General features: G+C 49.6%; 1 protein-coding gene across 1 annotated transcript; it reads right to left on the reverse strand.

The window, feature by feature from the left end:
* Positions 1–5,829: 5,829 nt before the first annotated feature.
* On the reverse strand, positions 5,830–23,530 carry LOC309622134 (cilia- and flagella-associated protein 100-like). Its single transcript, XM_082409288.1, has 6 exons — positions 18,632–23,530; positions 18,111–18,237; positions 9,159–9,294; positions 7,867–8,072; positions 6,785–6,878; positions 5,830–6,081 (listed from the first exon to the last, which is right to left on the reverse strand). The coding sequence occupies exons 1-6, from the start codon at positions 18,654–18,656 to the stop codon at positions 5,968–5,970; spliced, it is 702 nt and encodes a 233-aa protein (XP_082265414.1). The 5' UTR covers positions 18,657–23,530; the 3' UTR covers positions 5,830–5,967.
* Between the last annotated feature and the right edge of the window lie 1,265 nt (positions 23,531–24,795).

Below are 24,795 nucleotides of genomic sequence, written 5' to 3' on the forward strand. Positions count from 1 at the left end.
CTCCAGGGGAGGGTCCTTCCTGCTTCTTCCAGCTTTTTGGGGCTCCAGGCATCCCTGGGCTTATGGCTGCATCACCCCCACCTCTGCCTCCATCGTCACGTGGCTTCCCCTCTGTGTCTGTGTCCCGATTTCCCTCTTCTAATGAGGACACCAGCTGCTGGATTCAGGGCTCTCCCTAATCCAGCATGACCTCATCTTAACCACATCTGCAGAGACCCTGTTTCAGAAACAAGGCTTGATCCTGGGGTCAGAATGGATATAAATTTGTTGGGGGGGGGACACTATTGAACCCACAGCAGTGGGTGAGTTGTTAAGAGTATGGAGGGAACGAGAAGTGCCCACCTAACTGACAGGGCATCGTGAGCCTGAAAACCGAGGCAGGCAGCCGCTTTGGGACCTGACTGCTCAGACCTCTGTGTGACCTCCGCGGACCGACCTCAGCGGGAGCATATTGTGTCAGGAGTCTCAGGCAGGACACATCCTCAGGGTTCGGGGAGGAACCCCAGGAGGCCTTGGAGGCCAATTCTGTTGGGGGAGGACGGAAGGGCTCAACTCCAGCCACCGTGGGGAAAGTGAGCAGGGCAGCGGGTGTCCCATGTGGACGGGGCGGTGTTATCAGCTCGCCTAAGAAAATAACCTTTCGCGGCTCCTGTGCGTTACGTAAAAATCACGTTTCTACCGTGAGGTGCTCAAGTAACTGGAGGCGCTCCGGTCTTACTCTGCAGCCGTGGCCGTGTTCCAGCAGCGAGCATGGGCTGAGGGCAGCGCCGTCCACGTCACCTGGCAGGCCCCAGCCTCAGGCTGAGAGGAGTCAGGCCACAGGCCCCGGCGTCCAGGGCTGCGGTCAGTCACCAGTGCACGGCCACTGGCCCCCCGAGGCTGTTCACACTCGATGATAAAGCCGGCCAGCCCTCCCAGTGGATCCCGTCCTGTGCGGCTGGGGATGCGTGTACACGTGGGCTGAGCCCTGGGTCCGCCTCTGGACCGTCCCGGTGTGGGGTCGTTCACGCCCTCCTTTACACTCCACGGTCCCCACATGGTCACCCAGGAACCACGTGGGCAAGCAGGCGGGGTCTTTCAGCAGAAATGCGAGTTCCCTGTGGTGTCAAGTTGTTGATGTGATGAACGATGCTTTGTTTTAAATTGTGGTAAGATATATGTAACATAAAACTCACCATTTACCATTAAAGTAGACAACTCAGTGGCATTTATCACGTTCAAATGTTGCGCAAGCACTATCTCTATCTGGTTCCAAAGCATTCTCAGCCCCCCAAAGGAGACTCCTCCTTCCTGCAGGAGGCCTGGCAGCTCAGGGCACCCCTAAAATGTGCCTGAGAACCCCAACCTTTGTATCGACCACAAATGCACAATTCCACGTGTGCCGGGGAGAACCCAGCTGACACCAGAGGTCCCCAAACAGGGGACATGTGCCCCCGTGTCCAGGGCGCAGGAGTGCACGGTTCGGAAGGGGTCACTTTGCAGCTGCCCCTGAAACTGGCCTGCCTGGGGCCCCTGCGTGCAGAGCAGCTCACACACAGGGGGACCCTGGTGCAGCCCCCTCTCTCTAGACATTAGATCGTTAAGGCCCCGTAAGTGCAAGACGTCGTAACTTGGCTACAGAGTACTGAGTATAGTTCTCTGTGCTTCTTGTTCACCCAAAACTCAGTCTCCAAAATTCAATTCAGCATTGGTGCACAGAGAACGGGTTTCGGGATCACAGGGGAAGACGTACAGTATCCATGTAAGAATGGATCATGTTGGAGATATTATTATAAACCCACCTTTCGTTTACTGTGGCTACAGACAGTTCCACCCAGAAATCTTCATAATTAGGTGTGTATACTGCTGGGGAGGGGGACCTTTTTCCCTCTATCCCTCCTGAGTTCCTGTGGTTAGACTAATAATAAAATTGACACAAGACAAATCAACAGGAGAAAAAGAAACGAATTTAATTCCTGCACACGGAGGTCTCATAGAAATGGGACCCAAGAAGTAGTCAAAGCAGGCAAAAAAAAAAAAAAAGATCAATCCCGCAAGAAGATGGAAGGATGTCAAATAAACAGGACCCAAAGGAAAAGAATCAGTAGTCAAAGCAGGAATAAACTGAGCAACCAAAAACTGTAGTGCTGGATTATAACCAAGAGCTTAAAATACCTACTCAGGTGTCCACACTGGTAAAAATAAGTGATTGCATAGGTTTCTTTTTTAAAATCAGATTGAATAAAAATCTCCTATGCAGAAGAATCCAAGTATTTGATGCAGACACTCAGCCATCCATCAAGGAGGTGAAGGTAACTCCCTTCTACAGAAGTGTGGGTTGCCCAAACTAAGTTCATCCAAGAGAAGACACACAGTATGGACACGGGGAAAAAGTAACTTCACTGTGGGAAAAGCTGACACATAATAACTTAGCCAGGAGTCCAAGTAAGATTAACAGGGATAAGGTGCCTTGATGCCTATTCCCTTAATATAAAGTGATGAGAAAGCACTTGACCTCTGTGATCTGCCTCCTGAAAACACGTAACCCCAGTCTAATCACAAGAAAAACACCAACCTGATCAGTCCTCCTCCACACTGTCAAGGTCAGAGAAACAAGGTGAGTCTGAGAAACTGTCAAAGACCAGAAGAGACTAAACAGACATGACGACTACATGTCATGTGGTGCCCTGGATGGGATACTGGAACAGAAAAGGTAGAATAAAGGTAAACTGAATAAAATATGGATTTCCGTTAATAATAAAGTATCAGTATTTGTTCACTAAATGTGACAATTCTGTAGAATAAGAGAAACATATTGCAGCAAACTAAACATCTAGAGGAAATTGGTGATTTCTTAGTGAAAACACACATTAACAAAATGGACCCTAAAATAACAATATATAAGCAGTCCTATTTGTGACCCAGAGACCTCTTCCCTCCTACTGATTCTCCACTCAATGCGCTGGGGGTTCCCTTTCCTGGACAGGGAAGGAACAGGGACAGAGCTGTTTGGAAGCTCTTCTAAGATCTGACCCCACCCCGTGTCTTCATGGTCCCCACCCATCCCCACCCACCGAGGACACCCTGCCAGAGGGAGTCTCAGGACTTATTCAACAGCCACTATTTCCACCCAAACTCTGTGCAATCCAGCCTTCACGCCTTATGACTCACTCAATACCATTCAGATATACCTACTTGCACCCTCACTGTGTGCATTTAAAAACCACTATTTACAGATGATGTGTGCAAATAACCAACTTCTCAGATACACTTATTTTGCAAAATCCAATTTTTACTCTTTAGAAAGAAAACTTTTTAATTCAACATTCAATCCAGGCACACTCACTGTCTGCAATAAATACTCTATGTATATTCATTCTTCTCCATCCAACAGACAATTCTTGCCCAATCACTCTGGGCTAATGAACCAGGTCTCACATACAGATAGACCTGGGGTGATCTCATAAATCACTCCAGAATGAAAATGGGGTTGATCCCACACCTCACCCAGAGTGAAGCTGGATTGACCACAGACCTCACATCAAGGTGGGACTGGGTTTATCCCACCTATCACCTGAAGGTGGAGCTGGAGCTGGTGCAACACCTCTCCCCAAGGTAGAACTGGGGTTCATCCCACACCTCAAGTCAAGGTGGAACTGGAGTTGATGCCACACCTCACCTCAGGTAGGACTGAGGTTTAACTCATCTCACCCCAAGTAGAACTCTGGCTGATCTCACATCTCGCCTCAGGTGGAACTGGGGTTGACTTCACACCTCAACTCAGGACGGTGCTGGGGTTGATGCAAAGCCTCACCTCCAAGGGAGCTGGAGTTAATCCCACACCTCACCACATGGCAGAGCTGTGGCTGATCCCACATCTCCCCTCAGGGTGGAATCTGGGTTGATTCGACACCTCACCTCAGGGAGAATTGGGTTGTTCCCACACCTCACTCAGTGGGGAGCTAGGGCTGATTGCACATCTCATATCAGTGTGGAACTGGGGTTGATTCCACATGTCAAATTGGGTGCAGCTGGGGTGGATCCTACATCTCATATCAGGGGAGAAATGGGGTGGATTCCGTACCTCACCTCACAGAGAGAGGGGACTGATCCCACACCTCACCTCAAGGTGGAAAGGGAGTTGATCCCACACCTCACCTGAGGTTGGAGCTGAAGATGATCCTCTGCATCAGCTCAGGTAGAACAGGGTTTAATCTCACAACACACATCAGGAAGAACTGGGGTCAATCCCACATCTCACCTAGATATAACCGGGGTTGTTCTCACACCTCAACTCCGTGGGGACTAGGGTTGATCCCACATCTCACCTCAGGTTGGAATTGGATTTGACGCCACACGTCACCTCCGGATCGAATTGTAGTTGATCCCACACCACACCTCAGGGTTGAAGTGGGGTTAATCCCACACCTCACCTCAAGTAGAACAGGGGTTCATCCCACACCTCCATCCAGGGTGGAGCTTGTGTGGATCCCACACCTGAACTCAGGTTCAAGCTGGGCTGCTTCCACACCTCACCACGGTGAAAGGCTTGGCTGATCCCACACCTCAAGTTAGGGTGGAACAGCCTTCGACCCAACACCTCACCTCAGGATGGAGCTGCAGGTGGTCCCCCACCTCACCCTAGGGTGGAACTTGAGTTGATTCCATGCCTTACCTCAGGTGGAACTGGGATTGATGCCCCTCTTTTCCTCTGAATGGAGCTGGAGTTAATGCCACACCTCACCACACAGTGGTGCTGTGATCGATCCCACCCCTCACCTCAGTGTGGAGCTGGGGTTGATCCCACCCCTTACCCCACTGTGGAGCTAGGGTTTATCCCCACCTCACCTCACGGTGGAACTGGGTTGGATCCTACACCTCACCTCAGGCTGGAGCTAGAGATGATCCTCCACATCACCTCAGGTAGAACAGGGTTTAATCTCACCACACTCATCTCACATAGAACTCGGATTATTCTCACACCTCAACTCCATGGGGACTCAGGTTGATCCCACATCTCATCTCAGGGTGGAACTCCAGTTAATCCCACACCTCACCTCAGGTGGAAATGGAATTGATCCCACAGCTCACCTCAGGTGGAAACGGAATTGATCCCACAGCTCACCTCAGGTGGAAACGGAATTGATCCCACACCTCACCTCAGGTGGAAACGGAATTGATCCCACACCTCACCTCAGGTGGAAACGGAATTGATCCCACACCTCACCTCAGGTGGAAACGGAATTGATCCCACACCTCACCTCAGGTGGAAACGGAATTGATCCCACACCTCACCTCAGGTGGAAACGGAATTGATCCCACACCTCACCTCAGGTGGAAACGGAATTGATCCCACACCTCACCTCAGGTGGAAACGGAATTGATCCCACACCTCACCTCAGGTGGAAACGGAATTGATCCCACACCTCACCTCAGGTGGAAACGGAATTGATCCCACACCTCACCTCAGGTGGAAACGGAATTGATCCCACACCTCACCTCAGGTTGGAGCTAAGGTTTATCCCACATTTCACAACAGGGTAGAGGTAGGGTTGATCCCAAGTCTCACCTCAAGGTGGAACCGGGGTTGATCTCACATCTCATCTCAGCTGGTTCTGGGGTTGATCCCACCCTCACCCCACTGTGGAGCTGGGTTTTGTCCCCACCTCACCTCAGGGTGGAGCTGGGCTTTATCCCAAGCCTCACCTCAGGAAGGAGCTCTCTGTCTCAGCAGCTAATTGAACTGACATGCAAAACGGGCTGCTCTCTCATTATCTGCTGATTTAAATGACGACTGAAGGGAGACTGACATTTTGCCATAGCGTCTGCCTCCTGAAACAGGCCTCGAGGTACCAGAGCGACACAGCTTTTATTTCGCGCGAGGCTGAGGGGCAGCGCGGGAGCGGGGGGCACGGCGCCAGCCCCGCCGCATCCTGTCGCGCCAGCGCCGCCGCCTCTGCTGCTCCTTAGCCGGCAGGCGGCCGGGCGCTACGTGAAGAAGAACAGCTGCTCCCGCGTGCCCTTGACCGCCAGCTCGGGCGCGGACTCCTCCTTGCTCTTCAGGGCGGGCGGCCGCGAGCGGCACACCAGCCTCCTGCCCCTCTGCGGAGGGCGACGCCGTGAGCCTGCGAGCCCGGGGCCCGTGCCAGCCCCCCTGGTCACGCGCGGCCACTCGCGCTCAGCGGGCGGGCTGGGGCCGCTGTGAGCGCTCGGGGAGGAAGTCTACCCAGCCTAGACCGGGCCTGCCCCCCGGGATGAGAAGGGGGGACCCTGGAAAGTCAGCGGAAACGCCAGGCTGCAGGGCCCGCGTCTCCTGCCGCAAGGATCGCGGGAGACCCCGCAGTGTCCTCGTGTCCTGCGGGCCGTGTTCAGGCTCAGGCCTGCTTTAGGGACCACGCATCCTGACGCCAGGGCCCGAGGCCAGAGGCTGCTCCAGCCCATCTGCTGTGGCAGAGGACGCAGCGGTTGGGGGGCCTTGCTGAGGGGTGATGATCTTGCCCTGCGGCCTGGCTGGAACTAGGTGGGACCCCGGGCGGGGGCTGAGCTGTGGGCGCCAGCGCTCTGGGCGGAGGGCCCGCAGCCGGGCGGGGCTGGGAGGACACCCGGAGGAAGCAGGTCCGGAGGGGCAGCTGGGGCGGCGGGCCCGGAACGGGAGAACTTGCTCCGCCCTGACCCCGCTCTGCTGGCCCATCTCCCCCCCCCCACCAGGGCCTCAGCAAGAGCATCTGCAAAAGGGGCGAGCCAGGGGGGCTGCAGCCATCACCCCTCCCAGGCCCCCGCGCCTCCTCAGGGCCACCTTGCCCACCTTCCTCTTGACCTCGGCCTGGGCCCGGGCCTGTGCCCGCTGCAGACGCTCCTCCTGCAGTTGCTTCTGCAGCTTTAGCTGCTCCTCCCGGAGTCTGGGTGGCAGCAAGACAGGGATTCATCACTAGAGGCCCAGGGAAGGCCACCGAGTCACCAGCTCCCTCCCACGCGGCCCTCAGGCCACAGCCCTCCATCTTCGGAGAAAACTGCCCACTCCCCCCACCTCCCTGCCAGGGATCAGGGCCTAGCTTCTGACCCTTGTTCCTCGCGGGTCGCGGCTCTGGGCTCATCCCCCCGGGAGACCCGACTTCCTAGCTCCTCATCCCTGGTCACAGATCCCCTCGCCCATCGCCACCCTTGAAGGCCCAGGCCCCAGCAGGCTCTAGAGCCCCGTGTCCTCCTCTGTACTTGTGGCCGGCAAACCTTTGTCCAGTGCCTGCTCAAGCAGGGTCCAGGGACAGGCGGGAAGAGCCCTTGTGCATGTGGCAGAGACAGGGCTGTTTGCAGGTGACCGTGTCTCAGGGCTCTGCTAGGACCGAGTGAGCCAGGTGGCCACGGACTGGCCTGCACCCCACTGGGCCTGTGGGGAGCTCCACGGGCCTCCCTTCGGAGCCGGGCATCCCCTGCTGACCTCGGCTCCCCTCAGCTGCTCCCGAGCCAGCCCCTTCCCCCTCCACCGCCCCCCACCCCGGGCTCTGGCAGTGCAGCCCCTCCCCCTCCGGTCCAGCCAGCAAAGCGCCTGTCACCGTCCCTTGTCCTCGGAGGCGAGGCCAGCTGGCCGCACCCTCACTTTGGCTCCCAGGCCCCCTGACGCCACCACACGCCCCCAAGAGGGACTTTCTCCATCGGGCTGAGTGTGCTGCCCCGTCTGGACCCCCAGACGCCCCCAGACGTCCCCAGACCCCGGCTCCCCTCCCTCAGCATGCAGCACCAGGTCCTGCCCCTGGTTCGGGAGCTCCGCGGGCAGGGCCGCGTCCGGCCTCTGTCCTCAGGGCCCGCCCAGAGCCGGGGCAGCGGTGTGAGGGTCCCTCGCACCCCGGGCCCTCCCGCCGAGAGACAGCTGCGGGACCTGCGGGACCTCACCTCAGACGGCGCTCCTTCTCCTTGGCTTTCTCGGCCTGCTCGAGCCTCGCCTGGGGCACCCGCTCCAGGTTCTCGAGCAGCTCGTCCAGCTGGCGCTCGATGGCGGCCAGCATCTTCACGGTGCCCAGGCTGGACTCCTGCTGGCTGCCGACACAGTGCCGGTACACGTCCAGCACCTTGCGGGTCAGACTCTCCAGCAGCTCGTCCTGTGAGGCGGGAGGCCCCCTCCAGTGTGGCCACGCGGGCCTGGGCTCTCACTGCGGCTTGGTTGACCTCCCAGGGCCCTGCCCGCCAGGCAGAGGGGCTCGGGAAGCGGGGGGGCGGAGCAGAAATGGACGCCTAGACTTCTCTTGGCCAGAGTGCCTGACCCCTTGGCCCTCTTGTGGTCAGCCAGATCCTGAGTCCCGGCACCTACTGGGGCTCACGCCTGGGCCTCGGGGTGCCCACTGAGGCCCAGTCCCCTATTCCAGGAGCCCTCCTTGTTCTGCCCCCGCGCTGACCTCAGCTTCCCCAGGACCACGTTCTGTGACCTGCTTTCTGTGTAGCCCTGGGCAGGCGGACTCCCCTCTCTCAGCCTGTCCTGGCATTCAGAAAACTCAACACCCCTGTCCCACGGGGTGGTTACAAGAGGAACAGCAGGCCCAGGGCACAGCCAGCGCCCACTAGTCTGCAGGAGGCGCGGACGCCTGGCCTGCTCTCGGGGCATCCCATGCGCCTGGCCCGGTGCCTGGCACACAGTAGGCATTCAACAGGAATTTGAATGAACTAGGAAGCCAGGTCCACAGCCTGGGCGCCGGGCATGCTGTCAGGAGGGGTGTGCCCATTCCCGGTCCCAGGACACATCCCTGGCCTCTGTGCCCTCAGAACTCCCTCACCCTCCCAGCCTGGCTGGGGATGTGCCTGCCTTCCTCCCGGCAGGGTCACTTCCAGACACACTGTGTGTGTTTAAGAAGCTGATGTAGTCATTGAAGGAAGCAAGGGATAGAGGAGGCGTGTCGGGGAGCTGCCTGTCACGGGGTGTGAATACATGGCTGGCTCCGGTTCAGGGCCAGCGGCCTTGTGCAGTGGCGCCCCTGGGTCAGGCCCAGAGGCTGGACGGTGGCAAGGGGCCACGGCAGCCCCAGAGCACCACGTCCCCGGGGCCCCGCTCTCCCACCGTCCAAGCTCTGGGCACTGGGCCCCCTCCCAGCAGGTGCCCATGAATGCCCCCACCCTCCCACCCTGGCCTGTGGCCACGTGCCCTCTGCCCACCACCGCCCACGGGCAGCCCTCTGTCCATCCAGGGGCCCTACCTCCTGATCACCCTTGTACTCGCCAAAATGGAAGATGCGGGCTTTGAGCTCCAGCTCCGCGGCTTTCTCCTCCTCCTTGGCGATGGACATCATCAGCGCGGCGATCCACTGCTTCAGCTGGCTGACCTCCCGGTCCCTGCATGGGGGACCAGCACCTCTCTGAGCCTGCTGGCCTCTGCCGCATGCTGAGGGCTGGGTGAGGCCCAGGGTCAGAGGCGCTGGTGAGATGCAGGAGGAAAAGGTAAGATCTTTAACAATCCACACTAAAAAAAACGAAAACAAAAACCAGCCTTATTGAGGTGTATAATTCACCATAAAATTCTTTTCAAGTGTACAATTCAGTTGTTTTTAGTAGAGTTGCAAAGGTGCACAACCATCACCATAATCTAATTTTAGAACATTTTCACCACCTGGAGAGAAACCCAGGCGGTCACTCCCACTCTTCTGTCTCCCGTACTTTGTCTCCTGGATATCTCATTAACATGGAGCCACACGACATTTGTCCCTTTGTGTCTGGCTCTTTCATTCAGCATAATGTTTTCAGGTCTGTCCGTGTTGTAGCGCGTATCAGAGCTTCATTCCTTTCTGTGACCACTTGGTCCATTTATGACTGCAATAGTGCATTGTGTGGAGAGACCACACTTTGCTGATGGATTCATTCATCACTGGACATCTGGGTAGTTTCCACCTTTTGGCTCTTGGGAATAATGCTGCTATGGACATTGACAGGACAGGGTTTTGTGAGGACATGTTTTCAATTCTCTTAGGAATAGGATAGCAACAATCAACTTTTACATGAAATAATATATTAAAATTTTTTTTAAATCTTTCACAATCATGGCAGACACTGACCATTGTACGTTGGGGTTTCTGGAGCAGGAATCCTGGCTCTTAGGGCTGTCGAGGGGCCATTCCGCATGGGCAGCTGCATGCAAGTCCCGGCCAGAGTGAGCAGCGCATTGGCCACTCAGCCAGCAGTGCCGGGAGGCCTAGAGGTGCCCCTTTCCCCTACGGTGATTTTGTGGCTCTGCCCATTGGTTGATGGAACCTACTGACATTTTCTCGTTTATAGGCCAAGTGCCATGGGCTGCTGTTCCTTTGCCCACTGGGGGCCACCGGTCTGTCACATGCACCGCCACAGAGTTATGGGCCTCAGCCTCCCAATGCCCCCCCAGGCTGCAGCCCCATGGCTGTGGGGCTGAGGCCAGAAGCCTGAGCATGAGGGATCCTGACCCAGTCTGGCCAGCTCTCCTGAGCTCTCAGAGGCGGATGGCCTGAGAGGCCACACGCAACTCACACATACCCTCCCCGCGGGCCCTTGTGGGGTGCACACAGGTTGCCCGGGACAATAACAGAGGCCAGACCCACCCCCCAACCCTGAGTGCCCACCACAAGGGCGGGTGTGTTTGGGGTCAGGGATGCATCTCCTAAGGGTACAAGATTGCACTCGGTTCTAGCCTGTTTTGTAAAGCTTCCTCTACGTCCAGTGCCTGGACCCATGAGTGACCCTGCAGCTGGCACCTCTGGACCTACATGGACCAGGTTGGGGGCCGGGGGGTAATTTTGTTGTTCTATTTCTTCGCCAGGTAATTGGGATAAAAAGGTACCTTTTCCCCACTAGTTCTCTTTAAATGTCAAATTGCTGGGTCACAGGCTTTTCTCTTCCACCAGATCCCACTGGGAAAGGAGAAAAGACTCAGGAAATGCAGGGCATGAGGGCCACACTGCTCAGCGTCGGTCCTCTCAGACCAGCGTGCACATCACCAGCACATCTGTCAGAAACGCAGGGTCCAGGCCCCACCCAGGACCTGCCCAACTAGAGACTTCACTTAACAAGATCCCCGGGAACCCTCCTACAGTGTGGGCAGGAATGCAAGCTGCTGCGGCCACTGTGCAGAACAGTATGGAGGATCCTCAGAAAGCTAAAAACAGAGCTACCATGTGACCCAGCAATCCCACTCCTGGGCATATATCCAGACAAAAGTCTAATCCAAAGAGATACATGCACCCCCACGTTCACAGCAGCACTAGTCACAATAGCGAAGACATGGAAACAACCTAAGTGTCCACTGACAGACGAATGGATAAAGAAGATGTGGTGCATATATACAATAGAATACTACTCGGCCATAAAAAAGAATGTAACAGGACTTCCCTGGCAGTTCAGTGGTTAAGACTCCGTGCTTCCAATGCAGGGGGCACGGGTTCAATCCCTGGTCGGGGAACTAAGATCCCACATGCCACAGGGTGCGGCCAAAAAGTAAAAAAAAAAAAAAAAAAAAAAAAGAATGAAATAATGCCATTTGCAGCAACATGGATGCAACTAGAGATTATCCTACAAAGTGAAGTAAGTCAGAAAGAGAAAGACAAATATATGACATCATTTATATGTGCAATCTAAAATATGCCCCAAATGATCCTATCTACGAAACAGAAACAGGCTACGGAGATAAAAGACTTGTGCTTGTCAAGGGGGAGGAGGTTGAGGGAGGGGTGGAGTGGGAGTGTGGGGTTAGCAGATCTAAGCTACTATATACAGAATGGATACACAACAAGGTCCTGCTGTAGAGCACAGGGAACTATGTTCAGTATCCTGTGATAAACCATAATGGAAAGAAATATTTTTTTAAAATATATATATATATATATATTTGTGTGGCGGAATCACTTTGCTGTGAAGCAGAAATTAACACAACATTGTAAATCAACTATACTTCAATTTTAAAAAATACTAAAATTTTAAAAAAAAAGCAAGATCCCTGGGGGAATCCAATGCACAGCATCTGAGGAGCATTTTGCCACTGGAAAAGTGATCACACAGGGAGGGAACCTATGGGTTGAAAGGGACTTAAAGATACAACTGATTGCAGAGTATTGATCTTATTTAGATTCTCATTCAAATTAATGATTGAAAAACTCCGTTTATGGATTTTGAATATTCAATATTAAGGATTACTTTTTTAATGCTATGATGGTATTGTGTTTAATTTAAAGAGCCCTCATCTTTTTAGAAGTATCTATTGAAATAGTTAAAGATTAAATGATACAACGCCTGGAATTTGCTTCAAAATAATATGGGGGGGGGACTTCCCTGGTGGTACAGTGGTTAAGAAACTGTCTGCCAATGCAGGGGACATGGGTTTGATCCCTGGTCTGGGAAGATCCCACATGCCGTGGAGCAACAAAGCCCATGCACCACAACTACTGCGCCTGTGCTCTAGAGCCCACATGCCACAGCTACTGAAGCCCATGCGCCTAGAGCCTATGCTCCGCAACAAGAGAAGCCACCGCAATGAGAAGCCCGTGCACCACAACAAAGAGTAACCCCTGCTCACCGCAACTAGAGAAAGCCCGCGTGCAGCAATGAAGACCTAATACAGCCAAAAATAAATATATAAATAAATAAATTTATAAAAATAATATGGGACATAGGGAAGTGGGTGGGGTCTAGGTGAAGGGAGATTGGCTACAAGTTGGTCACTGGTGAAGCTGCTGATGGGATCCTGGAGACTCATTGTACCAGCCTCTCTACTTTTGAAGTTTTTTTTTTGATGTGGACCATTTTTAAAGTCTTTATTGAATTTGTTAAAATATTGCTTCTGTTTTTACATTTTGGATTTTTGGCCCCGAGGCATGTGGGATCTTAATTCCCTGACCAGGGATCGAACCCGCACCCCCTGCACTGGGAGGCGAAGTCTCAACCACTGGACCTCCAGGGAAGTCCCGCCTCTCTACTTTTGTATATGTTTATGTGTTTGAAATTTTCTTAGAGCCCCTGGGCTGAACTGGAGACGTTATAATAGGTTTTTTAGGAGGTAACAAGAAAGAGAATCCCTTCATAGATACCTGGGGGCATATACTCAGAAAGTTTACTGAACTGGTATTAAAGAGAGAGAGAGAGAAAAGCAAGCACAACCAAATGTGAATAAAGGTCATTCAAAGACTATGCAAAAGAGAAGGAGTTACCATATTCCTGCAGAAACAGCAGCAAAAAGAACAAAGATAACATATTTTGAAGTAGGGGAAGATGGGAGAGTAGGAAGCCCCAGGCGTCTACCTCCCCATCCAGACCACTGTTGCACTGGTAGAAATGTGACGGAGTTCTTCTGTAACTCTGGAGTCTGCTGAGGCTTGCAGCTTCTAGGGGAAGACTCTGATGTAAAACCGTGTTCATTTCTGTCCATTTCAGCACTGAGCACAGTAACAGCTACCTATCCCCCACCTCCATCCCTGTGGCAGCATCTGTGCAGGTGTTGTTCCTGGAGCACCTTGCACACCGCTCGCAGGAACCAGGGTGCGCGAAAAAGACCCTGCCCTCCAAATCTCAGGATCTGTGCTTTGATCACTGATTGCTGCTTCTGATTCCCTCTGGTTGACCTGACTTCCAGGGCAGTTAAAGGACTGGAAATATCCCCGCACCCACTTCATTTTTTGCTCCTTTACCCTTTCGAGAGCCAGACATTAAAGGACAAAGGCGTTAAAAAGCAACATATATGGGAGGAAAATTAGAAAGGGGTCACACAAGACAAGGGAAAGTCTCAGAAAAGACCTGAGACCTTAAGTTTACACCTCAGGCTGATTCTCAGCACAAAGATAGCATACAACAATCAAAAAAAAAACAAAACCAATAAACAATGGCAACAATAAACAGAAAACTCTGGGGAAGAGACAGAATGTGATTTCCAGAGTTAACACATTATTAGACTCAAATATTCAGGGTTTACCAAAAGTTCACAAGGCACACATAGAAATGAGAAAGTATGGCCCATTTACAGGAGAAACAAACAAACTGTTCCTTAAAAAAACATGATGGCAGGTATACCACAAAGACTTTTAAAAAACTGTGTTAAAAGGTGCTCAAAGAACTAAAAGAAGATGTGGAGGAAGTCAAGAAAATGATGTGTGAACAAAATGGAAATATCCACAAAGAAGTAGAAAGCTTAACAAGAAATCAGAAAAGAAAACCTGGAGCTAAAAAACACAATAATTGAAATAAATAATTCACTACAGGGATTCAAAGGCAAATCTGAGCAGGGAGAAAAAACAATCAGTGATCTTGAAAAGAGGACAATGGAAACTATGGAGGCTGAGGAACAGAAAGGAAAAGACTGAAGAAAAGCAAACAAAGCCTAAGGAACCTGTAGGACAACAAGAGGACCAATATATGCATTGTGCGGGTCGCAGAAAGAGAAGAGAGAGAAAGAGGCGGAGAATATATCTGAAGAAGTAATGGCTGACAAGTTTCCAAACTGGATGAATATAAACATCCAAGAAACGCAAGGAAATGCAAGTATGAGGAAGTCAAAGAGACCTACACTGAGACACATTATAACAAACTATCACAGGATAATCAAAAGCCAAAGAATCTTGAAAGCAGCAAGAGAGAAGCAAATCACCACATACAAAGGATCTTCACTAAGATTTTCAGCACATTTCTCATTAGAAACTGTGGAGGCCAGAAGACAGAAGGCCAATATATTCAAAGTGTTCAAAGGAAAAAAAAAAAAGTCAACCATGAATCCTACATCTGGCAAAAGGGTCCTTTAAAAGTGGAGAAATCAAGACATTCCCAGATGAACAAAAGCTGAGGGAGTTGGTGACCACTAGAGCTGTCCTGCAAGAAATGCCCAGAGGAGTCCTGCCAGGTGAAATGAAAGGCTACTGATAGTAACTTGAAGCCACACGGAGAAATAAAAATCTCAGTAAAGGTAAATACATGAGCAAGTACAAAAGCCAGTATTATGGTAACAATGGCTTGTAACTGTACTTTCTGTTATTTATGTGATTTATAAGACTAATACATTTAAAGAAGAAAAATCAGTAGTGTAAAAACTAATATTACTGAAACTTGTTGGTTTGTAACTCCAAATCTTGTTTTCTACATAATTTAAGAGACTAATGCATTTAAAGAATTATTAGTTTATGTTTGGGGCACACAATGTATGAAGACATCAGCAACCAAAAGGGGTAGGGACGGAGCTGTAAAGGAGCAGTTTTTGTATGTTATTCAAGTTAAGCTGATATAGATTCAAATTTGAGGGTTATTTATAACTTTAGGTTAGTAAATGTATCCCCATGGCAACCACAAAGAAAAGAGCTATAAAACATACACCAAAGGAAATGAGACAGGAATGTAACTATTTCACTACAAAAAAAATCAAAAAAACAAAAAAAACCAAAACAAAAACAAACAAAAAAACAAACAAAAAAACAAAAAAAACACAAAAGATGACAGTAATGCAGGAAATGAGAGATTTTAAAAAAAGAGCTATAAAGGTTGATATAGCATGATGACAGAAGTCAGTCCCTCCATATTAGTAATTTCTTTAAATGTAAATGGATTAAACTCTCTAATCAGAAGACAGAGATTGGTAGAATGGGTCAAAACACATGACCCAACTAGACGCTGCCTATCAGAGACTCACAATCCAAAGATACAAGCAGGTCAAAAGTCAAAGGATGAAAAAGGTATTCCATGCAAATATAACCAAAAGATAGCAGGAGTGGCCATGTTAATATCAGACAGACTTTAAATCATAAAAGGCTACAAGAGACAAGGAAGAACATTATATATTAATAAATTATATATTAATAAAAGGTTCAATACAGCTAGAAGATATAACAATTATAAACATTATAAACATTAACCCACCTAATGACAGATCTTCAAAATACTCCTAAGTTCACCAAATAATATTTTGTTATCGAGGTTTAAGTTACATATCAGAAATGTACCCATTTTATGTATACCATTTGATGCGGCTTCACAAATGTACATGCTGTGTAAGGACCAGCATAATCAAGGTATAGGGCCTTTTCACATTGAAAAACAGTTCCTCAAAAAGTTAAAACTACAGTTACCATATGATTCAGCAATTCCACTTCTGGGCATATACCCGCAAAGGACTGAAAGCAGGGTCTTAAATATTTGTACACCCATGTTCACAGCAGCATTATGCACAACTGTTAAAACATGGAAGCATCCCAGTGTCCAACAACAGATGAATGGAGAGACAAAATGTGATCTACACACACAATGGAATATTATTCAGCCTTGACAAAAAAAGGACATTCTGACACCTGCAACAACACGGATGGACCTTGAGGACATTATGCCCAGTGAACTACGCCAGACACAGAAGGACAGATACTGTACGATTCCACTTACATGAGGGCCCTATAGCAGTCATGTCCACAGAGACAGAAAGTAGATGGTGGGAGCCAGGGGCTGGGGAGGGGGAGAGGAGTCAGTGTTTAGTGGGGACAGAGCTGCAGTTTTACAAAATAAAGAGTCACGGGGATGGATGGAGGTGACGGCTGCACAACACTGTGAATGTACTTAATACCACAGAACCACACAGTTAAAAATGGTTACGATGGTAAATTTTACGTGGATTTTGCCACAATAAAAAAGAAAAAAAATGAAGAGACCCTTCTCACCCCTCAAACTTGAGAGCCGTGCTCGCCTAGACCCTGGCATTAGGATTCTGGAGGCAACGAATGACACACGCTTGGCTCTGGTTCCTTCATAGGACCTAGGTTTTGTTTGTTTTCCTTGTCTGCTCCAGCATCCTAGCTTTTTCTTCTCGTTCTTACCCCCGTGGAGGTGTCCAGTGGGAGCTCCTCTCCCTGCACCGGGGCCTTGGGTTCAGCCCAGAGCGGTTTTCACCTGCCGGTGCACTGGCTTTTGCCTCTCCTGCCTTCCGTCTGTTGGCGCCTGGAATTCCTCCCACTCGGCACCTGCAGGCGTCTCCGTGCCCTGCCCTTTCTCCCGCAGTGCCACCTGTTCTTCTCCTTGGAGCTCTGGTAGCTGCCCCAGCCTACTGCCCGCTTTGTCCGCCTGATTGTCGCCGTGTTCAGTCCTCGTCATGCTCTTAACCCCGGTGGGCTTCCCTGTGCCTGACGGCTCTTTCCCCGGCGGGGGTGAAGCCTCTCAAGAGAGGAATTAAGACGTTCCCCTAATTCTCACAGTGTCTACGTTTACTAGGATTTCTCAAACTCATCCCCTTCATGAATGTTTTTTCTCATGTTTCCGATGACAGTTTTTTTTTTTTAATTATCTATTAATTAATTTATTTATTTATTTTTGGCTGTGTTGGGTCTTCGTTTCTGTGCGAGGACTTTCTCTAGTTGTGGCAAGCGGGGGCCACTCTTCATCGCGGTGCGCGGGCCTCTCATTATCGCGGCCTCTCTTGTTGCGGAGCACAGGCTCCAGACGTGCAGGCTCAGTAGTTGTGGCACACGGGCTTAGTTGCTATGCAGCATGTGGGATCTTCCCAGACCAGGGCTCGAACCCGCATCCCCTGCATTGGCAGGCGGATTCTCAACCACTGCGCCACCAGGGAAGCCCCCGATGACAGTTTTTGTTTGCTTCTCTTCAGAGCTGGAAGTCAGTGCACATCCAGTCCCGGGACCTAAGGTGAGTTGTGTCGCTTTGATTGAGTGTCGGGATGGAGCCTGGGCTGGAGGCTGACATGCCAGCTGGTCTCCGCCGGGCCATGGAGTCTTGTTTCCACGTCTGAGCGGCAGTCATGGGCTGCAGGTGCCTCGCGTGGGTGCCAAGACTCAGCCTACACGGCGTGTGGCTCAGCCGAGGCCGGCATGGGCAAGTGCTTTCTGCTGGGTGTGGCTGGCCTCGTCCTGGTGGCCCCAGCTACCGCAACACTGACCCTCACCTCCAGCGACACTGTCTGGGGTCCTGCTGGACTCCTTCCTGCGCATTTTCTGACTTCCTGGTTGGGCTGGTCCTTCTTGGAGGAAGGTTTGCGTGGTTTCCAGGAAGGGACTGAGGCTTAATTTCTCTTTTCTGCTCCTGCGGTCACTATGGCAGAACGGGGAGGGGCTCAGGTTCCCTCTGGCTGGAGCACCTCCGCTTGGCTTCTCTCTGGTCCCATCACCTCTGCCCTGTCTGGAGACACAGAACTGACCCTGGCGCTCAGGCTCTGTCCTTACCTCGGCCTGTCCTGTGTCTCTTGTGTGTCTCGGGCCCGTCTTCCCGGTCTGGGCTCTCCTTGGCCCTCAGTGGAGGGCCCAGGGAGTGAGCGTCTCAACCAGCTCACAGCAGGGAGAGGGCTGGGACCTGAGGGAGGAAGTCAGGGAGCCAGCGTGCAATTCAAGGAGGTGTTCGCCCTCAGGGTCGCACGCGACTCCTCACGCGCGGTACCCTTGACAGTCCTCCCTGACAGAGAATATATGATGCCCTGTCCGCTCGTCCTGCGACCTGACGCGCCCAGTCAATGTACAGAGGCGACTGGCCAAGTCAGCCTTAAAAGGTCCTGAATTCACCAAATAATATTTTGTGGTTGCGGTTTAATTTTACGTATCAGAAATGTACCATTTTGTGTGTACGGCGGGGCTAGACAAATGTACACGCCGTGTAAGGACCAGCATAATCAAAGTACAGGGCCTTTTCACACCCCCAAACTTCCTCGTGCCCCTCGGTCTCCTCCCTCCCCTGCCCCAGCCAAAGGCACCTGATGGGCTGAAGTCTGCATTCATTTTGGCTTCTCCGAGATGCTCACACCTTGAACGCAGGCTGAACTCAGCGACTTGCTCTCAACAGTGGAGTGCGGGCAGCACGTCACTTCTGTGACCAGGTTACAGAGGATCCTGACTTCCGTCTTGCTAGGAGACTCTCTCCGCTGGCTTTCTGGCTTGCACGCAAGCTGCCATATCCAGGAGCCCACGTGGCAGGGACTGAGGGTGGCCTCTGGCCTAGGACCAGCCAGGAACCAAATCCTGACAGCAGCCATGTGCAACGAGCTCGGAGCTCAGAGCTCAGAGCCTTGGGATGATTGCAGCCCAGCCTCCACCCGGACAGAAGTCCCCGTGAGGCCCCGGAGCAGAGAAGCCAGCCCAGCCGTGCACAGGTCCCTGAGCCACAGAAAGCCTGAGATAATAAATGTGTGTTAGACTGAGCCACCAAGTTTTGGGGTAGTTTGCGATGCAGCAATGGATCACAAACATAGTTGGTTCTGGCCCTCCCGATTAATAAGATAGTAGGTGTTCTCCGGTGCCTGGCTTCTCTCCCTCAGGATAATGTGTGTGAGGTTCACCCGCATCATTGCCTGGCTTGATAGTCTGTTCCTTTTTACTGCTCAGTAGATTCCTATGGTGTGTAACGGTCCCCTTTACAGGTCCATGCCCTAATCCCACGAACCTGTGAATATATTACATTACCTGGCAAGGGGGAACCAGGGTTGCAGATGGAATTAAGGTTGTTAGCCAGCTAACCTTGAGATGGAGAGATGGTCCTGGATTATCTGGTTGGACCCATTGTAATCACAAGGGTCCTTGTAAATGGAAGACAGAGGCAGGAAAGAGAGTCAAGCAGTGTGAGGTGAGGAGGCCTCCACTGGCATTGCTGGCTTGAAAATGCAAGGGCAAGGTGGCCTCTGGAAGCTGGAAAAGGCCAGAGAAGGGCTCTCCCTCAGGGCCTCTGGGAAGAACGAAGCCCTGCCGACACCCTGATTTTAACCCAGCGAGACCCATTTCGCGATTCTGGCCTCCAGAACTGTAAGAGAATAATTCTGGGTTGCTTTAAGGCCCTCGGTTTGCACTACTTTGTCACAGCAGCAGTGGACACCTAATGAGAGTGCTGTGGGCAGGCCGCACCGTCCCTCCGCTCGCCTGCCGGTGCCGTGGCGTGAGCCCAGCCCTGGGCTGCTCTGCCTGACTCCGCTGCGGCGCTCCTGAGAGTTTCAGGACACCGTCTCTAACGCGGCCACTCTTGCTTCCCCTGTGGGAATACACTGCTCATCTGCTGTTGTATATGTTTCTTAATACAGACTTCATATTTTAGAGCAGTTTTAGGTTCACAGCAAAACTGAGTGCAAGGTACAGAGATTTCCTGAATTTCCCCTGCCCCCCACTTCCCCACTATTGACATTCCGCGCCAGGGTGGTCCGTTTACCACAACTGATGAACCCACATGGGCCCATCATTATCACCCAGAATCCACAGTTTACACTGGGGTTCACCCTTGGTGGTGTACATTCTATGGATGTGGGCTTTACCCATCATTGTGGTGTCACATAGAGTATTGTCACTGCCCTAAAAATCCTGTGCTCCCCCCATTCATCCCTCCTCCCCCCAACTCCTGGCAACCACTGATCTTTTCACTGTCTCCATAGTTTTGCCTTTTCCAGAATGTCGTATAGTTGGAATCATACGGTTTTGTAGCCTCTTCAGATTGGCTCCTCTCACTTCGTCATATGCAGTTAAGTTTCTTCCATGTCTTTTCACGGCTCGACAGTTCACTTCTTTTTAGCACCAAATAGCATTCCACTGTCTGGTTGTATCTCCTGAAGGCCATCTCGGTTGCTTTCAGGTTTTGAATAAATTATGACTAAAGCTGCTAGAAACATCTATGTGCAGGTTTTTATGTAGACATAAGATTTTACCGCCCTGGGTAAACAGCAAGAAGTATGATTGCTGAAGCCTAAGGTAAGAGTACGTTTGGTTTCGTTAGAAACTGCCCAGCTGTCCTCCAAAGTGGCTGCACCATGCGGCATCCCCACCATCACTGATGAGAGTTTCCGTTGCCCCACAGCCTCACCAGCACCTGGTGCTGTCAGTGCTCTGAGTTCGGTCATTCTGATGGCTGTGTAATGGTATTTCGGTTTTGATTTTTGTTTTTTGTTTTTGGCCACGCCTCACAGCTTGTGGGATCTTAGTTCCCCGACCAGGGATAGAACCGGAGCCCTCAGCAGTGAAAGCTCGGAGTCTTAACTGCTGGACCGCCATGGAATTCCCTCTCACTGTTGTCTTAATTTGCATTTCCCTGAGGACATATGATACCGAGCATCTTTTCATGTGTTTATTTGCCATCTATTTTTTTTAGGAGGTGACAGTTCAGATCTTTGGCCCATTTTTTAAATCAGGTTGTTTATTTCTTATTGTGAAATTTTAACAATTTTTTAACAATATTAAATTTTTAACAATGTGTATTTTGGACAACAGCCCTTTATCATATATTTTGTAAATATCTTCTCCCAGTCTCTGGCTTCTCTTCTCATTCTCTTGACATTGCTTTTCATAAAGCTGAATTTTAAATTTTTAATGAAGTCCACCTTATCAATTCTTTCTTTCACAGACTGTCTTCTTTGGCGTTGTATCTAAAAAGTCATCACCGTACCCAAGGTCATCTAGGTTTTCTCCTATATTTTCTTCTAGTTTTATAGTTTTGCATTTTAGACAGTAGGTCTGTGATCCATTTTTGAGTTAGTTTTTGTGAAGGGTGTAAAGTATGTGCCTAGATTCTTTTTTTTTTTGCATGTGGATGTCCAGTTGTTCCAGCACAATTTGTTGAAAAGACTATCCTTGCTCCATCGTACGACTTTTGTCCCTTTGTGAAAAATCAGTTGATCACATTTATGTGGGTTTATTTCTGCGTTCTCTATTCTGTTCCATTGATCTCCATGTCTATTCTTTTGCCAATTAAGTCTTGAAGTTGGGTAGTGCCAGTTCTCTAACTTTGATCTTCTCCTTCAATACTGAGTCGGCTATTCTAGGTCTTTTGCCTCCACATAAATTTTAGAATCAGTTTTTCAATATCCATTAAAAAACTTGCTGAGATTTTGATGGAGATTGCACTGAATCTAAAAATAAAGTTGGGAAGCACCGATATTTTGACAATATTGAGTCTTCCTACCAATAAACATGGCTTGCTTTCTTTTATCAGAATTTTGTAGCTTTCCTCATACAGATCTTGTACATATTTTGTTAGCTATATAAGCATTTCATTTTGGGGGACGCTAATATATCTTCAATTTCAAATTCCACTTGTTCATTGCGAATATATAGGAAGGTGCTTGACTTTTGTATATTAACCCTGTATTCTGTAACCTTGCTATAATAGTTTACCAGTTCCAGGAGTTTTTTTGTTGATTCTTTCATTTCTTCTACACAGATGACCATGTGTTCTGTGAACAAAGGTTTTATTTCTTCCTTCCCAGCCTGTATACCTCTTATTTCCTTTTCTTGCCTTATTGCATTAGCTAGGACTTCTAGTATGATGTTGAAAAGGAGTGGTGACAGAGGACATCCTTGCCTTGTTCCTGATCTTAGCAAGAAAGTTTTAAGTATGATGTTAGCTGTAGGGCTTTTGTAGACATCCTATATCAAGTTTAGGAAATTCTCCTCTATTCCTAGTTTATTGAGGGTTTTTATTATGAATGAGTATTAGATTTTATCAAATGCTTTTTCTGCATCTATTGATATGATCATGTGCTTTTTTCTTCTTTAGCTTACTGATGTGGTGGATTACATTAATTGATTTTCAAATGTTAAACTAGCCTTGCATACCTGGGAAAAATGTCACTTCATCATGGTGTATAATTCTTTTTATACATTGTTGAATTCAATTTGCTAATATTTTGTTGAGGATTTTTACATCTCTGTTCATGAGAGATACTGTACTTTTCTTGTAATGTCTCTGTCTGGTTTTGTTACTAGGTAGGTTAACGCTGAATGCTGGTCTTAGAAAAGGAGTTAGGAAGTATTCCCTCTGTTTCTATCATCTGGAAGAGACTGTAGAAAACTGTTATCTCTTCCTTAAATGTTTGGTAGAATTCACCAGTAAATCCATCTCGCCCTGGTAACTTGTGTTTTAGAAGGTTTTTTTCTTTTAATTTTTATTTATTTATTTTTGGCTGTGTTGGGTCTTTGTTGCTGCACATTGGCTTTCTCTAGTTGCCGCGAGCGGGGGCCACTCTTTGTTGCAGTGCATGGGCTTCTCATCGCGGTGGCTTCCCTTGTTGTGGAGCATGGGCTCTAGGCGTGTGGGCCTCAGCAGTTGTGGCACACAGGCTCAGTAGTTGTGGCGTGCAGGCTCAGTAGCTGTGGCTCGCGGGCTCTACAGCACAAGCTCAATAGTTGTGGCACACAGGCTCAGTTGCTCCGCGGCACGTGGGATCTTCCCAGACCAGGGCTCAAACCTGCGTCCCCTGCACCAGCAGGCAGACTCTCAACCCCTGCGCCACCAGGGAAGCCCATGGAAGGTTATTAATTATTGATAAAATTTCCTTAATAGACAGGCCTACTCAAATTGTTTATTTGTTATATTTTTAAAGTTTGTGTTTTTTTTTAAGATTTTTTTGATGTGGACCATTTTTAAAGTCTTTACTGAATTTGTTACAATACTGCTTCTGTTTTAAGTTTTCGGTTTTTTGGCTGTGAGGCATGTGGGATCTTAGCTCCCCGACCAGGGATCGAACCTGCACTCCCTGCATTGGAAGGCGAGGTCTTAACCACTGGACCACCAGTGAAGTTCCGAAGTTTTCTTTTTCTTTTTTCTTTCTTCCTTTTTTTTTTTGCTAGAGCTAATTAATGAATATGGTAAAGTTGCAGGATACAAAATTAATGCACAGAAATCTCTTGCATTCCTATACACTAATGATGAAAAATCTGAAAGAGAAATTTTGGAAAAAACACAGCTTAGAGCGCATAGGGCACTTCCACTCATGGGCGTATAAATTGGGAAAACTAAAAATCAGCAAGACACAGGCACCCCAAAGTTTAGGGCTGCTCTGTTGACAAGAACCTCCACTTCATGACACCTCAAATATCCCAGGAAAGAGAAAAATGGATAAAGAAGTGGTGGTCCTTATGTACAATGGAATATCACTCAGCCATGAAATCAATGTCATAAGGCTAGTAGCAGCATGATGAGTGGCTTTAGCTACGACGATTCTAAGTGAAATAAGTCACACAGAAAAAGACACTTATCATAAGCTATCACTTATAGAGGGAATGTAAAAACCGCTACACTTGAACTGAATTACAAAACAGAACAGAGTCACACGTTTACAAAACACACTATGGCTGCTTAACGGGAAAGGTGGGGTGGGGTGATGCATAAAACAAGGGTTTCAAATGAGCTCAGATACCGTTCCATAAACCCAATATGTAATAGAAAGAACTACTCCTTGCTCAGTGAACTGGACTCCACACCCCCTATTCACCGCACAAGAATATATCTGACTAGTAAGATTCTTAAAACCTATGTATTGATATCTATCTGGAAGTGAGTCAAGTGGGTGTAAAGCGGCAGAAACACAGCCGTGAAAAGCAGCTAAACCCCATTATAAAAATAAATTACTTTTAAAAACCCGTGAAACAAAGACAGTGAAAGAGAGAGAAATTCTTACAAAATTCGTTCAGGGGCTGTGATGCAACCTGGATTGACCATATCTAGACCCGCAGCTGGATCAGACATAAGGGTGGACACTCTCGGGGCTGAGAGGTTTGGTGAGGTTGGGGGAGCAAACGCAGAGCCTTTAAAGTAATACTGCCTGTTACCCATCCCATGGGTCCCAAATCTCCAGGTTCAAGGGCATCTTCCTACCTCGAAAACATGCATGAGGAACCCAGAAGGTGGTACACCGTGTGATCGGGAAAGGTTTCTAAAACGCACCTCATTTCTCATCTCCTTGTGCTCGGGTTCGCCATTCCAGCCGCTTTACTAGCAATCTCCCTCCTTGGAGAATCAGCACCTTTAACCTCCCGTTCCGTACAGCTTGCAATTTGTCCTGAGGATGAACGGGAAGAGGGGGAGCCAATGAGAGACTAGCTCTAGGTGTTGGGACAGGCACAGGTCACTCTATTTTCCCATCAGGAAGAAGAATTAACCACAGGC

Source organism: Balaenoptera borealis (genome assembly GCF_965194805.1).
Source record: "Balaenoptera borealis genome assembly, contig: HAP1_SCAFFOLD_1609, whole genome shotgun sequence".
In the NCBI taxonomy this organism is placed as follows: Eukaryota; Metazoa; Chordata; class Mammalia; order Artiodactyla; family Balaenopteridae; genus Balaenoptera; species Balaenoptera borealis.